General features: G+C 39.0%; 1 protein-coding gene across 1 annotated transcript in view; it reads right to left on the bottom strand.

Annotated features, from left to right (window-relative positions):
- The window catches only part of PHLPP2 (PH domain and leucine rich repeat protein phosphatase 2), a 64977-nt gene that overhangs the window by 24671 nt on the left and 24734 nt on the right, over positions 1-15572 (bottom strand). The window contains exons 4-9 of the mRNA XM_027516069.1: positions 11599-11789; positions 5943-6068; positions 4644-4798; positions 2748-2894; positions 2134-2364; positions 390-592 (exon numbers count right to left, since the gene is read on the bottom strand). Of these exons, the coding sequence (XP_027371870.1) occupies positions 390-592; positions 2134-2364; positions 2748-2894; positions 4644-4798; positions 5943-6068; positions 11599-11789 (1053 nt within the window). The remainder of the gene's footprint in view (positions 1-389; positions 593-2133; positions 2365-2747; positions 2895-4643; positions 4799-5942; positions 6069-11598; positions 11790-15572) is intronic.

Consider the following 15572-nt stretch of genomic DNA (forward strand, 5'->3'; position numbering starts at 1 on the left):
TTAAAAAACATAAAAACCCATTCCTCAAGGGCCACACAAAATGAGATGTAGGCCAGATTTAGCCCCAGGGCTGCAGTTGGCCAACCCATGTTGCAAGACTATTACTGATATTCTCTTTTGAACATGCTTGCCTACCCTAACATCCTGGCATTTTGCAAAATGCCTCTGATTATTATAACGTTTATTCAGTGAAGCTCAAATAATCCTGCAACGTCTTTTTATGCATATCTCAACCACTGAAGTGCTGACTGCAAACTTAAAGCTAGGTCTCCATGAACCTCAAACTCCACTTGGCACAGTGGCTGAGGAACACCTCATATGCCACTGTTCTTGGATAGCTCAGACAAGAGGTACAAGAGGAAATACAGGAGGCTGGGTAGAGAACTCACTGTTCGAATTGGCGTAGAGAGTTCGAAGGGAGAAGCCACTGAGCGTCAGCTCCCTCAGCTGGTTCCGCTCACAATGCAGCTGCTCCAAGTTGCACAAGGAGCTAAGATCTAAGTCAGTCAGCCGATTGTCCCGCAAATCCATGTGGGTGATGTATTTATTTCCCTCCAGATTCTCAATAATCATGGTTTTTAGATGGTTCATCCTTAATATTCAGAAATAAGAAAATCATTAGAATAAATTCTACTAAATGTGCTTACCAAAAGAAAAAACAGATGTTCTTCTTGTCTCTTTGCTAAACAACTTAAGAATTTTACTCCTTGCCTCATTTTGCAAGGTACTATGTAAATAACCACAGATAGTTGTACCTTGGGTTCTTTGTTTACAAGCTAAGTTAGAGACTGTGTAGATTGGGAAACACATGTACAAATTAAAGAGAAAGAAAAGGGGACCATGTCCACAAACAGTTAGTCTAAAACCTGCATCCAAATACCTAGTAAGGTTAGGCAGGGATGAAGGAATAAAACAAAGAAATGAGAAGATGAGTATAACCTTTGGGGCTGGGACTAGCAGGACAGTCATAGAGTAAGTACCACATAAAAGCAAGAGCAAACAGCCACACTGCCTCTCACTGCTCTGCCTCCTCTCCAGTGCCAAGATTCCCATTACATTAATTAAGGGAGAGGAAAACAGTCTGTTATCTATATGGAATAGTTCAAGGGCAAGTAAAAGAAAACGATGACTTCTTTGATTTCTTCTATACAGGTATATGATTTAATGCATGCAGGCTTGTTCTCATTTTCCTATTCTTCAATAAATTTTTGTTACTCTGTCTTTATGAGGGACATCAATGGATTAGTGTAAATGACAGAACATTCAGTATGTGTGTTTTACTACTTTCATTTAGGAAAAGATTATAAATAAATAATTTTAAAAAGGAATAAAACTCATTAAAATATATTACTAGTAAAACTGGTAACATTTCAATTCTAATACCACAGATATCAAGAAGAAACCCAATGATTCAACAGAAAGATGTCAAGTTTATTATGGAAAAATACAAACCACCAATAAGCATACAAAAAGATACTCAACCTCATTCATAATAAATGCTGATTAAAATGATGAAATACTATTTTCTTCCTACTACAGTAACAAGGAAAAAGACTGCTAAAATCCAACATTGGTAAGGATGAAAGGAAATGGGAATTCTCATAAAATGTTGCTAGGAGGTAAGTCTGAACGATCTTCATCTCTACCACATGGTACACCTATCTCATTCATAAATCTCTCTACCATTAAGTGAAAAATGAAGCTTTACTACAGCTTTAAAAACATACATTGTTCTAAAATCCTAATGGTTTCAAGAGTCTTTATTTTTAAAAAGAAAATGTAAAGGAACACCAGAGGTAGACAAAAAGAAAGTGCAGTGAACAATGACCAAAACAGACTTCCCTGGTGATACAGTGGATAAGCATCCCCCTGCCAGTGCAGAGGGCACAAGTTCAATTGCTGTTCTGGGACACATGACGCAGAGCAACTAAGCCCGTGCACCACAACTACTAAGCTGGTGCTCTAGGGCCCACGAGCCACAACTACTGAGCCTGCATGCTGCAACTACCGAAGCCCATGTGCCTAAAGCTTGTGCTCTGCAACAAGAGGAGCCTCCGCTTGCCGCAACTAGAGAAAGCCCACAAGCAGCAGTGAAGACTCAGTGCAATCAAAAATGAAAAAGAATGACCTCACCTCAAATCCACATGTTTGACATGGCTCATTCGTTTCAGCACCCCCAGGTTTAGCACTTCCACTCGGTTTCCGGCCATAAACACTTTATCTAACATAGTGAGTTTCTCATAAACCTCGGGAATTTGACTAAAGTTGTTGAAGGAAATTCCCAGGGAGGACAGCTGTTGTAGATTTCCCAGTTCTTCAGGTAAAGCGGTCAGGAAGTTGCCATCAAGACAGAGGGTTTGAAGACTGCAAGAAGAAAACAACACAAAACTCCCTGATGAAACGTTTTAACTGGAATGGATAGAACTAGAATTATGGATTTTTACTTGATACTAATTTATTATAAATCCAATATGATTAGATGCCCTCAGTCTATCTATAGAGACTTACTAAGATGACTTAAATACAGATGGTCCCTTTAACATCAAGGGTAGTCAGAGCCTCCATGGTTAAAACTGAGGGACTAGTCTCTTCTGTAGGCAAGTAATTGCTGCTGACTAGAATTCTCAAAATTTCATGATCTATTTCACTGCAAGAGCTCATGGAACTACCTTTATTCCAAATACCAGACAAGCTCCTTACACTGCAAACAAAGGAAAAGACAAACCCAGTAAAAATCAGGTACTTACTTCAGCAGACTGCCAATCTGACTCGGCAGGTCATGGAATCCATTACAGGAAAGGTTGAGCTCAGTCAGGGTAGGAATTTCACATAACAATACAGGAAATGACCCAAGCTTATTATGGGACAAGTTCAGGCCCTTCAGCTGAGAAAATCTAAAAAGCAAAGGCACATTATACTACTGAATGAAAAAGTGATGTTATAAATGTCCATCAAAGAATGTGTTCTGCATATATTTACTGAACATTCAGTATGTGTCCAACTGTGTGTGGCACAGACACCAGGATGACTAACGCCCAGTCTGAGCTATCAAGGAAACCAGGTCTGGTGAGATGGGAGCTGTTCTCTCTTCTCCTCAGAAAGGCAGAAACTCTTGGAAAACTCACAATGGTACAGTTATTTTCTATCAAGTTGAATCAATACCATTATTGATATGCTTCAAATAATTTCCTTTATTAAATGTCTACATGGAATATACAAAAGCCTTACAATTAATCAATTCATGGACACAGGACTAGCTAACAAACCTGTGGATCAAATCTCATTACCAGCAATTTCTCTTTTTGTAAATGACTGAGCCAGTTAGTTTAAAAATACGTAGGTGATATGCAGTTTTACTGTAATGTGATGATACACAACACAAAATAGTAATTTTCAACACTTCAAATTTTTGTAGAAGTATCTACATAATGTCTCACTGAGAGACAGTATCATCATAAACTGGATCCTGAAGAGTCACTCCTGTAATTCTACTTAAGAGTATTATACTTCATTATTATACCAGTGCAAGATGGTACGGCTAAGGTGACGATCTCCACAATGATGAACCGTATCATCTGCTTCTAGACTTGAATCCATGGTACCCCTCTCTAACATTTCTCTTTGAAAATTTCAACTTTTGTCTTCCATATATCCTGACTTTGAGTACTGATTGTTCCTTTGGTTTGGTACCTTGACTTCCAATTTCCTAAGCCAGCCCTCAAACAAGATTAACCCTATTTTCATAGAAATTCAGAAGGAAATACTAGAAGTCCACTTCCTTAAAATTATAGCTTGTTTTAATTTTTAAACATCAATATCATTAAAATAATTATCTCATTACGACATAGAGGCTTATATTTGAAAACTTTGCAAAACATTTCAGATGAGGTAAAAATCATAAACTTTTTGAAAATTATGAAATACTAGTTACAAAGTATGTAAAATATGTCATTTCAATGTGCATTTAGCTTTTTGATTACCATGTAGTTTGAACGCTTTAACTTTCAATTTCTCCCCTCCCCACAAGAAGCCCAATTACTTACACCATATATTTATTCACTTCTACCCATTTTTTAAAGAAAGGAAGGAGGTGAAGTTGGAGGGTGGGAATGGGGAATATATTCTAACAAAGAAGATGGAAAAATATATGGGTCATTGTCACTTAGGACTGAAATGGTTCCTTTATTAGGAGAGAGAGGTTTCATCACTGACAAAAGGCTTGTGAGTTGGCAATAGCAGGTGCAAAGGAAAGATAAAAGCTCTAACCTGGGAGTGGAATTCTTGAAATTTGGCCTATTTCCTTTAAGTTATTTAAGTCTGAAACTTTTGATTTAAAAACTTCCCAAATATGGTATCTCTCTATTTACCCTGGCTGCAGATCATGCTCCACTGTCAATGACTTATAGAAAAAGATTATCCAGATCAAGGGCAGCTTGATGCTGCCTCCATGTCAGAAACTTTACATCTATCATATCTTATACAGAGGGAAAAGGGGGAGTGGGAAAACTGAACAAAAATTCTTACTTCTTCAAAAGGGAGGGGAAATTTTCAAATATGTACACAAGGGGTAAACATGCTTATCTACAGATATTGACTACAATTAGATTTTAGTAAGTTGGTCTGGAAACCTGTGCCCCACATACTTGTAGAAAGTGTCAAGGCCCCCTGGTCTTTCTAATTGCATGAAGTTGTGTCGCAAGTTGAGGTAGGTGATATCTTGACTGTAGAAGAGATGCTCAGGAACCTCCTCAAGGCTGTGACACGAGAGGTCGACAGTACTGATGCGCTGGGACACCACCTGGATGAGGTCACAGAGAAGAGCCATCTGAGCCAGTGCTGAATGTCTCCCACCCAGCGGAGGATGGAACAGCATTGACACAACAAGGAACCAATTAATAAGATGGGGAAGACAAAAAAGGTCATAAGATCTGAGTATTCATTTATAAGAAGCAGTGAATTTTTACTTTTCCCCCAAAACTGTAAGATGCTTGAAAAAACAGGTATAAGCTGTAACGTGTCTACAAGTTAAAAAAAAAAAATCAAAAGATGCAAAGTTAGTAATAGCTCATGCAGAAAGTAAAGTTAAGATGATTCCAAGTAACTGTTCAAAACTTTAGGAGGGGATGTGATATTAAAAGATCTTTTAATATGGCCTTTTGTAGCCACACAAGCTCAGTTCCTAACTTGCGCAGTTTCTTCATCTGTCATGAGGAAAATTAAAAAACCAAGTATGCAGCACTGCTACTTAGCATGTAAAAGATGCTCAAAAAATATTAATTTGTCTTTACAAGGGCAGAAGAATAGAAAAGCTGTTTAAAATTGAAACTAGTTTTATTCATAGCAGATTACTATCACAAATACAGAAATAACACTGAAACAAGGTTTATATTGCTATAATAGTATACTAATATAACATGGGCTGTGAAAATGGATCTTAAAAAAACAAAATATCACTACAAAAGTCATTCATGTTTTGGTGGCATGTCATTATACTGAAACAATCTTTAATGCAACTACCTAGCCCCATAAAGAAAAATGCGTTTAAATCCTGAAAAGATGGCTAAGAAGACAAGAGAATTTGGAAAATGAAATATAATTTTAGAGCACTTCATCTTTAGGGGACATCTCCATCTATCACAGACCACCAAGGTGGGGGGAGAGTCATTTGAACCTCATTGTGTCTCTACTCCTTCAAGCCCCTACCTTCCTCACAGAGTTGGTACCTGAAAACACTTTTGAAAGCGTTCTGCACTGTGCCAATATAAATAATAAGTTAAGGACCTGGGAGAATTCCATTTCATTCACTATGTATTCAGAAAAGCCTGGAGTGATGTACATAAGAATTATAATTCGATCTCTTGGGAGTAAGTTCAGTTTCAAAATATCTTTCTGTTGGTTTCTCTGCTCTCATCTCCCCATGAGGACCTCTGACAGCTTTTCACCTTGGAAGCTTGCCGCTGCCACCTCTGGTACTCAGCCAAAGTCTCAAAGCTGACAAGATAGGTCTGCGCTTGGGCTCCAGCTGAGCTGAATGCAAGGGAGTACTGACGTCGCTTCACTTCTTCCACCTGAAGAAGCGGGGAGAAAACCAGAACCAATTAAACAAAACAATTCCAATCCAAAAAACCACAGGACAATAACAAAGACAAACAACTCAAGTTTTTTAACTAGGCAAAAGATCTGAAAAGATATTTCTCCAAAGACAGAGGAATGACCAATAAGCACATGATACAATGTTCTACATCACTGAGTGTGTGCTCAGTCGTGTCTGACTCTTTGTGACCCTGTGGACTGTAGCCCGCCAGGCTCCTCTGTCCTTGGAATTTTCTAGGCAAGAATACTGGAGTGGGTTGCCATTTCCTACGCTAGGGGATCTTCCCAACCCAGGGATCGAACCTGCCTCTCTTGTGTCTCCTGCATTGGGAGGCAGATTCTTTACCACTGTACCACCTGGGAAGCCCTCTATGTCATTATTTATTAGATAAATGCTAATCAAAACCACAAGGTACCACCTCATATCTGCTAGGATGATTAAAATAAAAAACACAGATAATAACAAGTGTTGGGTAACAAGCATTAGCAGGGATGCAGGGAAACTGAATCTGGGAATGTAATATGGTACAGTCACTTTGAAAAATAGTTGGGGAGTTCCTCAAAAGGTTAAAAGTAACCATGTAATCCCGGAGAAGGCTCCAGTACTCTTGCCTGGAAAATCCCATGGATGGAGGAGCCTGGAAGGCTGCAGTCCATGGGGTCGCTGAGGGTCAGACACGACTGAGCAACTTCCCTTTCACTTTTCACTTTCACGCATTGGAGAAGGAAATGGCAACCCACTCCAGTGTTCTTGCCTGGAGAATCCCAGGGACGGGGGAGCCTGGTGGGCTGCCGTCTATGGGGTCGCAAGAGTCGGACACGACTCAAGTGACTTAGCAGCAGTAGCAGCAACCATGTAACCCAGCAATTCCATTCCTAGGTATATACCCAAGAAAAAAATGCATCCACACAAAAATTTTCTGTGAATTACAGCAGAGTTATTCATAATAGGAAAAAGTAGAAACAGCCTCAATGTTCATCAACAGGTAGATGTATAAACAAAATGTAGTACATCATACAATACTATTCAGCCATAAATGAGAATAAAACACTGATACACACTACAACCCACATGAACCTTGAAAACATTACACTAAGTGAAAGAAGCCAGTCATAAAGAACCATACATTGTATGATTCCATTCATATGAAATGTCCACAATGAGCAAATCTGTAGAGACAGAAAGTAGATTAATGGATGCCTGGGGATAGAGAAGGAATGGGGAGATGAAGGCTAAGTAGTGCAGGATTTCTTTTCAAAGGGTCATAGAAGTATTCTAAAATCAATTATGATGACGGTTGCCCAACTCTGTGAATTTACTAAAAGCCACTGAGTTGCATACTTTAAATGGGTTAACTGTACAGTATATGAATTTCATCTCAATAAAGCTGTTGAGAAAAAACCAAAGGGGGAATTCTCTGGTGGTGCAGTGGTTAGGATTCTGTGCTTCCACTGCAGGGGAGTTTCAGAACAGGAGAGTCTGTAGGCCCACAAGGTAAGAGCCAAAGTTTTCACTTCAAAGGGAAGACTGCTCCATACCTTTTCACCACCACTGTGGTTCACTGGAGATAGCTGTCTGCCTGCCTGCAAGGGGTACCCTGGCCTCCTCTTTGGACTCACCCCGTCTCTTACTTTCGAGGTGATGGGCTAGAAGCCATTTCTGACCCCGTCCAGCACAAACATGGGGCAGAATGAAGAACAGGGAACATGCAAACCCAAAGGTTACTATAAACTGGCAGAGACATAACCTGACTTCATGCTCTCCAGACCTACTAGATTTTAAAGGGGATAATCTTCCTCAATAGGTCCTTTTGAAGGTTCTTTGGATACCAGCCCCCTAATTCAACCATTAGTGGCTTCTCACCTACAGATTCCTTAACCAGGCTAACACATACTATTCCAATAGGCAACCAGTCTCTCCTCAGACGTGAAGGAACCTGGTGGTCCACTGACAGCTCGTCCTCCAGTGATGTCTGCTGGCCCCTCCAGGTGGCCCCACCAGACATGAGAATCCACCCACCCACCCAATGGCTAGTGTTTCCTCTTAACCCAGTTGGGTCACATACTAACAAACCCAAGGAATACACAAGGATCCCAACACATGAGTTAGGCTCTGTGCTCTATCAATCACTAAAGCAGCCTATCTCATCCTCAAGACTTCCTGGTCAGAAGGCAGGACACCAGTGCACTATGTCCCCCTTACTGCAGGGAACCTGAATCAGGATTCCATGGGTTCTTTTGAAACCTCTTTCACTGGGCTTGAGGAAAGAGTCAGAACTTCCTCCAGTCCCACTTGGGGTGATGGTACGGATTCATAGCACAACAACAGCTTTCTTCACCAACCCAGCCTATATACCATTGATGAAGATGAAGTATTTTTATAGCTATGGAACCGCTTACATCTTTGTCTGACATCTCACTTCTGTATGTCATAGCTACTGAATCTCGGTGAGTCAGCTGGAAACTTCCAAGTTATAAATCATTAGACTTCTGGTGCCAAGTAAAGACTGAACCAAATGGCAGAAACACAAAATACTTTTAAACTAATAAGAATCATATTAAGAAGATCCAATAAAATTAAATAATATTCATAACATTCAATTGTGATGCTTACAACTAGGCTATTTTTATTAGTAATAAATCACCACAATTCAATGAGTTTGTGTCAAAATAAAGGACTTTGTTGAAATGAAGAACAGGCATTACTGATTGCTTTAGAATAATCTTTTCTTCTAGATATTTTTTATGGGATGTTTGACACAGAAAAATAGTCATATAATGTCAAATTCTGAGAAAGGCTTGTAAATCTCCCACTAGAAGTTAATTTGTCAACTTCGGAGTAATTTTGTTAAGTTTTGCAATATGTATGTTGAGACTACATGGTAATACACATAAAATGTTCCTCTCATCAGGTTCCAGTGAGCCTCCTTATCCCTATTAACGCTTTTGCACATTAATGTCTTTCTCAGGAGACAAGTTTTACTGAGGTATAATTTACATAAAATTTATGTGTTTTTTTTTAATTCATAAACTCTAAGTGAACAATTTGATGAGATACATAGTTGGACAACCCCATCACCCACAAAACGTCCCTCATGGCTGTTTTGCGGCCAATCCCCTTCTTCCATATCCTGGTACGACCACTGGTTTCTTTTCTATGACTACAGTTTTTTTTTCAATTTCACGTAAATGGAATCATACAATAAATAGACTTTTACATCTGGCTTTTTCCACTTAATGTTTTGAGACTCACCCTTTTTCCTGTGTGTATCAGCAGCTCACGTCTTTTCACTGCTCAGTGGCACAGTGAATACAACACATGTGGATACAGCACATCTGTTTTATCAATTTACCATTCAGTGAACATTTGGGTTGCTTCCAGTTTGGGTCAATTATAACCAAAATTGCTAAGACCATTCACTTATACTTTTTGGAAATATTTGTGTTCATTTCTCAGTATCTAAGAGAAATGCTCAGTCATCTGAAAAGCAGATTTTTAACTATAAGAAACAAAAAAAACCTGTTTTCCAAAGTGACTGTGTTCCCAGTTGCTTCTCAACTTTGCCAAAATAGGTTATTTGTCTATTACCAAGGTGTAAATGTCTTGACACAAGTCCTATGTTGCATACAAACTTTCATGTGCTTTGTATGATGTTAGTATAACCATACCAATTTTCTTTTGGTTGCTATTTGATTAGTGTGATTTTTCTATCATTTCACATTCAACCTTCTAAGTTTTAGGTGTGTCTCCTATAAACAGTAATTAGTAGAAAATATTTGGATTTATTTCCATGTCACTATAATATGTAATAACTTACCATGCTAATTATTTTGCTCCTTTTTCTCAATCCTTTTCCTGCCTTCTTTTAGCATTACAGAGTTTATATTCTCTTTTCCCACTCTACTTTTAGTAGTCATCCTTAAAATTTTTAAGTTTGTACTTGACCATTTTTCTAACAAAGCATAAAGCTATTTGGTGGTGGCTCAGAGGGTAAAGCATCTGCCTGCAATGCAGGAGACCCGGATTCGATCCCTGGGTTGGGAAGATCCCCTGGAGAAGGGAATTGCAACCCACTCTGGTACTCTTGCCTGGAAAATCCCATGGACAGAGAAGCCTGGTAGGCTACAGTCCATCGGGGTCGCAAAGAGTCAACAGGACTGAGAGTTCTTTCACTTTCTTTCTTTCCTCTTATCCAAAGACTGCATCACATGTTCCTCATTGAACACATCACCAAATCCTGAATGCTGTTCAGGAGTTTGAGCTTTAGTTGTTGAAATTTATATTTAAAATATAAAAAAATTTAAATCTTTTTACAATCAGTATTAAATTTACTACCATATTTTATCAGTATTTGCATTCATCATCTATTCTTATATCTTCCACTCATCATCTGTTCTTATATCTTATACCTTCCTTTGAATTTACTTTCCTTCGATCCTTTGTTGTTTTCTTCTTTTTTCCCCTGTTTATTTGGAGGGGTGTTGTTTTTTAGACATACATCTTTAGTAGTTCTTTCAGTGAGGTTATATGCCAGCTCATTTGTTTTATGTTGGTTTTTTTTTTCCCCCTTCAGCTGTGCAGCTGAAGGACCTTAGTTCCCTGACCAGGGACTGAACCCAGTGAAAGCACCGAGTCTTAGCCACTGGACCACCAGGTAAGTCCCTCATTAGTTTTTAAATGTCTGAAAATGTTCTATTTTGCCTTCAATCTTACAAAGTAATTCAACTGGATATAAAATACAAGTTGACATTTTCTCTCAGTAGCATTATCTGTTTCCAGTCATCTATCACTCTGATGACTTTGAACTGCTTTTCCTATCATGGAGAATTCTCTTGCACAGACGCAAAAAATGCAGGTCTCTCTGGCTGCTTGATAGGAGCTAATGAGCACTCCAGACTCTGAATTTCAGTCTAATGGGGGAAAAGGAGAAATAGGAAAGAATCTGTTTTGGTGGAGGATGCTAAGTTTCCAAAGGCAGCCTAGTTTCCAAAAGTAGCCACTACTTCTAGTTTCCAAAGGCAGCTGCTAGTGGCAGCAGCCCCTGGCTACTCTTGGTGGTACTACTGACAGCATTTAGTGCCTAGCAGTGGAAGCAGGGGTTTCTTCAACAGACGGGTTCTGCAGCAGAATCTGGGGCATGGATAGTCTCCATGAACATGAATTTGAGAAAACTACAAGAGATGCTGGAGGACAGAGGAGCCTGGCATGATGCAGTCTATGGGGTCACAACGGTCGGACACGACTTAGCAACTGATCAACAACATAGTCTTTGGACCTCTGAGGGGGTCTGTAATGTAAAAAACTTGTTTTATGTGTAAATTAGCCTGAGTCGGTTTCATTTAAACCTAAGAATGCAAAAACTCTGTGATGTAATCTTTAATAATGTTCAGAATGGCTTCTTTGAAAAGATGTGGAAAAAACTCTGAAAAGCATATGTGATTTTTTTTTTTTTTTTTTAAATTAAGATGACCAAAGAAAGAGTAATTTATCTTTGTGGGTCTTACCTTTCCCCCAACCAGAGGCAATATGTGCATTTTCCCAGTCTGACAATCCTTCACTGAGGACACGATGAGGCAGGTGCCACAGAGAACAACCAGGCGTTCAGCCCACTTATGCAGCTGGGTCTTTCCCTTGCGTACATTATAGATGCCAGACAGAAGGATTCGATCCAGATGATCCATCTGGCATGGTTTTTCTGAAAATAAAAGAGTACATCAGAAGCCACCATTAAGGTAGTACAAAAATAATGAAAGGGAAAAAGAAAGCATTACATGTCAACATTCAGCAACCCTAATACAGATTTAAGTAACCAAGCAATATAAGTATTACAAAATAAGCTCTCAGTCTTAAAATGTTGTCCAGCCCTGAAGTTATATAACGGGAGCACTGTGACTTTCGGATGCCATTGTCAATCCTTCTTCCAGTCATAGCTCCCATGTACTCAAAGAAAGGCAGTATGACAGAGTAGTTAAGATCATGGACTCGGGAGTCAGACACTCAAACTTGAGTTCTGCTACTTACTTTGATTCCTTGAACTACATAATCTCACTGACCTTGACATTCCCCATTTATACAGTTCAGATCTTAATACTACCTACCTTTGGGAGGTCCTTATAAAAAATTAAGATAATGAATGTAAAGTAGTAAGCATGGTTTTAGATACAAAAGAAGTATGGAATAAGAGACAGCCACTATTGTGCTTAGTCTATCGCAGAAGGAAGAAATTAATAACTAGTTCTGTACACAATCCTCCATCTTCCTGCTCTTTGTGAGGAAAAGCTTTTGGCTGATATTTCAATCAACTATCCCAATCACGGTAGCAGAAGCTGATACAGACATGCAAGAGCGTCTCTATCTTTTACCACCCTTTATAAAACTTTACACGACAGGTAACAGTGAACAAAACAGCATTATGACAGAAGAAATGTTCTTGGTTAAAGTACTACTGGAAATAGACAGTAACTCTACACAGAAACGAACAGAAGTAGCAACAGTATGAGGCTGAGCATACAGCAACAGACTGGGAAGTGAAAAAAACTGGGTGTACTCAATACTATTACATAATTGATTAAACCCTGGGCACCATGGTACCCTTTTGACTGTGTGTTTCCTGTATAAAAAATGAGGAAATGGTCTGGCTTACTTCAAAGCTTTAAACTTTGTATGTTAACACCACCATTTCTCCTTCCAGTCTAGGCCAATCCTTTCATCTATATTCTAAATTCCATGTTCCTTGGGGAGTTTGGTTCTTCTTCCTTCTCACTCTTCAACTCCACCCTCCCTATCGTTTCTATCAAAGCTACAAAAGCACTCCAGTTTTCTCCAGTTCCCTCTCAGTCTCAACTGTAGAATTCCTTTAGATCAGGGATTCTCCAATTTCTATGTGCCCAAGAATTATCTGAGAATTAGTTTACAATGCAGAACGCCAAGACCTACCCACAGAGAATTTAATTCAGAGGATCTGGGATGGAACAAAGGAAAGTATGTTTTTAACAAGTATCTCAAGTAATTTAAATGCAGATGGCCCACAAATCATATTTTAAGAAACTCTATAAGTTTATCCTTTTAAGGCTCTTTTCTTCTCATTTGTGCTTCTATAGTAGCTATCTGTAGCTACTCTCAGAAAGGAATATTCAATTTTGGGGGGAATAAGTTATTTATACACAAAATAATATGCTGTCTTATTATTTTTGGAGGGTTTGCTAAGTCTCTGATCTTCTGAAAGTGGTAAAAAACAGAATGAGGAAGTTCTAATAAATGTTTGGAATGACTAATAGTTCTAGTTAAAAAAAGACTTACAATCTCAAAAGTCAAGACTAAGTGGAAAATTATGGTATACTTTGAAATGTCTATAAAGAAAATAGAAAATAGGGGCTTCCCCGGTGGCGCTAGTGGTAAAGAACCCACCTGCCAATGCAGGAGATACAAGAGACACAGGTTTGATCCCTGGGTCAGGAAGATCCCCTGGAGAAGGGTCTGGCAACCCACTCCAGTATTTCTGCCTGGAGAATCCCACGGACAGAGAAGCCTGGTGGGCTATAGTCTGAGCAACTAACACTTTCATTTTCATAAAGAACATGGATTATTTTATAATTTAAGAAAAAAAAAATGTTTCTAAAAAATCAAGGCGAGTTCTCTAACAATGCCCATAGTATAATCTCTAAACATTATGTTTCATTAAAATGAACCAGCAGTCCTTAGAAAAATCACCTATTTCTGGTGTGAATCAGATGATGAAAAGATCAGCTTAGGACATCTTTTTGTGTAAGAACTTAATGGAAAAATCTGGAATATTACCAAAGACTGTGCTGGGCTAGGCTTAGTCACTCAGTCGTGTCTGACTCTTTGCAACCCCATGGACTATATCCCCTCAGGCTCCTCTGTCCATGGGATTTTCCCAGCAGGAATACTGGAATGGGTTGCCACTACCCCTTCCGGGGGCTCTTCCTGATCCAGGTATTGAACCTGCATCTCCTGTGGCTCCTGCACTGATAAGCAGATTCTTTACCACTGAGCCAATTGCGTAGCCCAACTGGGGTCATGTTGGAAGGACACAGAAGGCAACCTGAAAGAGCTCCCAGGAACTGAGATGAGACAAATTAAGCATCAGAAAGAAAAATGTCTGCAATGAATTGAAACAAATATACATAAGCCCATGAGATCATGATGATACTCAAAACAGACAATAAAAAATGAAGTTACATAGACTTTGTGAATATAAACTGAAAAGTAAAGCAATATAACTTCTAGAAGTAATAAAGGGAAGGACTGCTAAATTGGACTCCATCAAAATGAAATACTTCTTTTAATCAAAAGATACCACTAAGGTTCTGGTTCTGAGTTAGAGAAAGCACACTCGGCCCTGTCTCTCCCATCGAATTCACCTATAAAACCTGGACAGAACATGTGGAACGCTGGAGAACCCCAAACAGGCTGAACACAAAGAAAGTCAAGCCCAGACAGTTCATAATCAAATTGCTGAAAATTAAAGACAAAGGAAAAATCTTTAAAGAAGCCAGAGGAAAATGAAGCACCGTTTATATGAGAACAACTGCTCGAGCAACTGCATGAAGGCTGTGCAGGAGCGCTCTGTGCTATCTTTCCAACTGCTCTGAAAAGCTAAAGCTAGTTCAAAATAAAAAGTTAAACCGATAAATAAACATTGGCTGATATTATCGGGGGTAAAAATGAAACATTTACTTACATCGCAAGAGTAAAACAGGAAACTTCAAAACAAATTTCAAACTTGGAAGCAGTGGTTGGTGAAGCAATCCCACCATCTGGTTTCATGACCCTGAACAAGTTCTATTAATATATTTTTAGGCCTTAATTTCCCAAGTTAAAGACCAAGGAGCTGGATTAGATGATCCCTAGTCCTGCCCAGGTCTCACATTTTATGGATCCTTTTTATTTCTCTAAACTGTTTCTCTATCAACTAAATACTAAGAGTACCTTAGAGGTTAAGAAGATGAGATTTAGAATCAGTTAAGACCTCTCCGGAGTAATAATATAATATCTACCTGAATGCTTGTAAGGATGAATTGAAAAACAGTACACAAAGTGCTCAGCACCTTAGTATGTGCTCAGCACATAGTGAGGGTATATTATAAAAGATAGTCATTATTAATATAATGAAAGTCCTGCCTTAAGCCTCCTTCTTTTCCTATATTTTAAGTATTACTTTCAATCTTTAACAGCTTCCACAGATTTAACACTCCCATGTACCTCACTCCCAGATCTGTATTTCCAAAGCTCCTGGTTCCACGTATCTGACTACCTGCCAGACATCTCCAACTGGATGTCTACCACTGCTTACAGTTACACTTGCCTGAAACCAGATCCTTCTCACAAGTGAAGTCTTGTCATTCTCCCAAAGCCACCCAGGCTCAAAACCTCAGTCAGTTTTGCCTCTTAGGATCTCTTCCTCAACTCCTTTTTTTAATCAACCACCAACACTTACTATTCCTTCAAAAAGTCT

This window comes from Bos indicus x Bos taurus, chromosome 18 (genome assembly GCF_003369695.1).
Source record: "Bos indicus x Bos taurus breed Angus x Brahman F1 hybrid chromosome 18, Bos_hybrid_MaternalHap_v2.0, whole genome shotgun sequence".
NCBI classification, from domain to species: domain Eukaryota; kingdom Metazoa; phylum Chordata; class Mammalia; order Artiodactyla; family Bovidae; genus Bos; species Bos indicus x Bos taurus.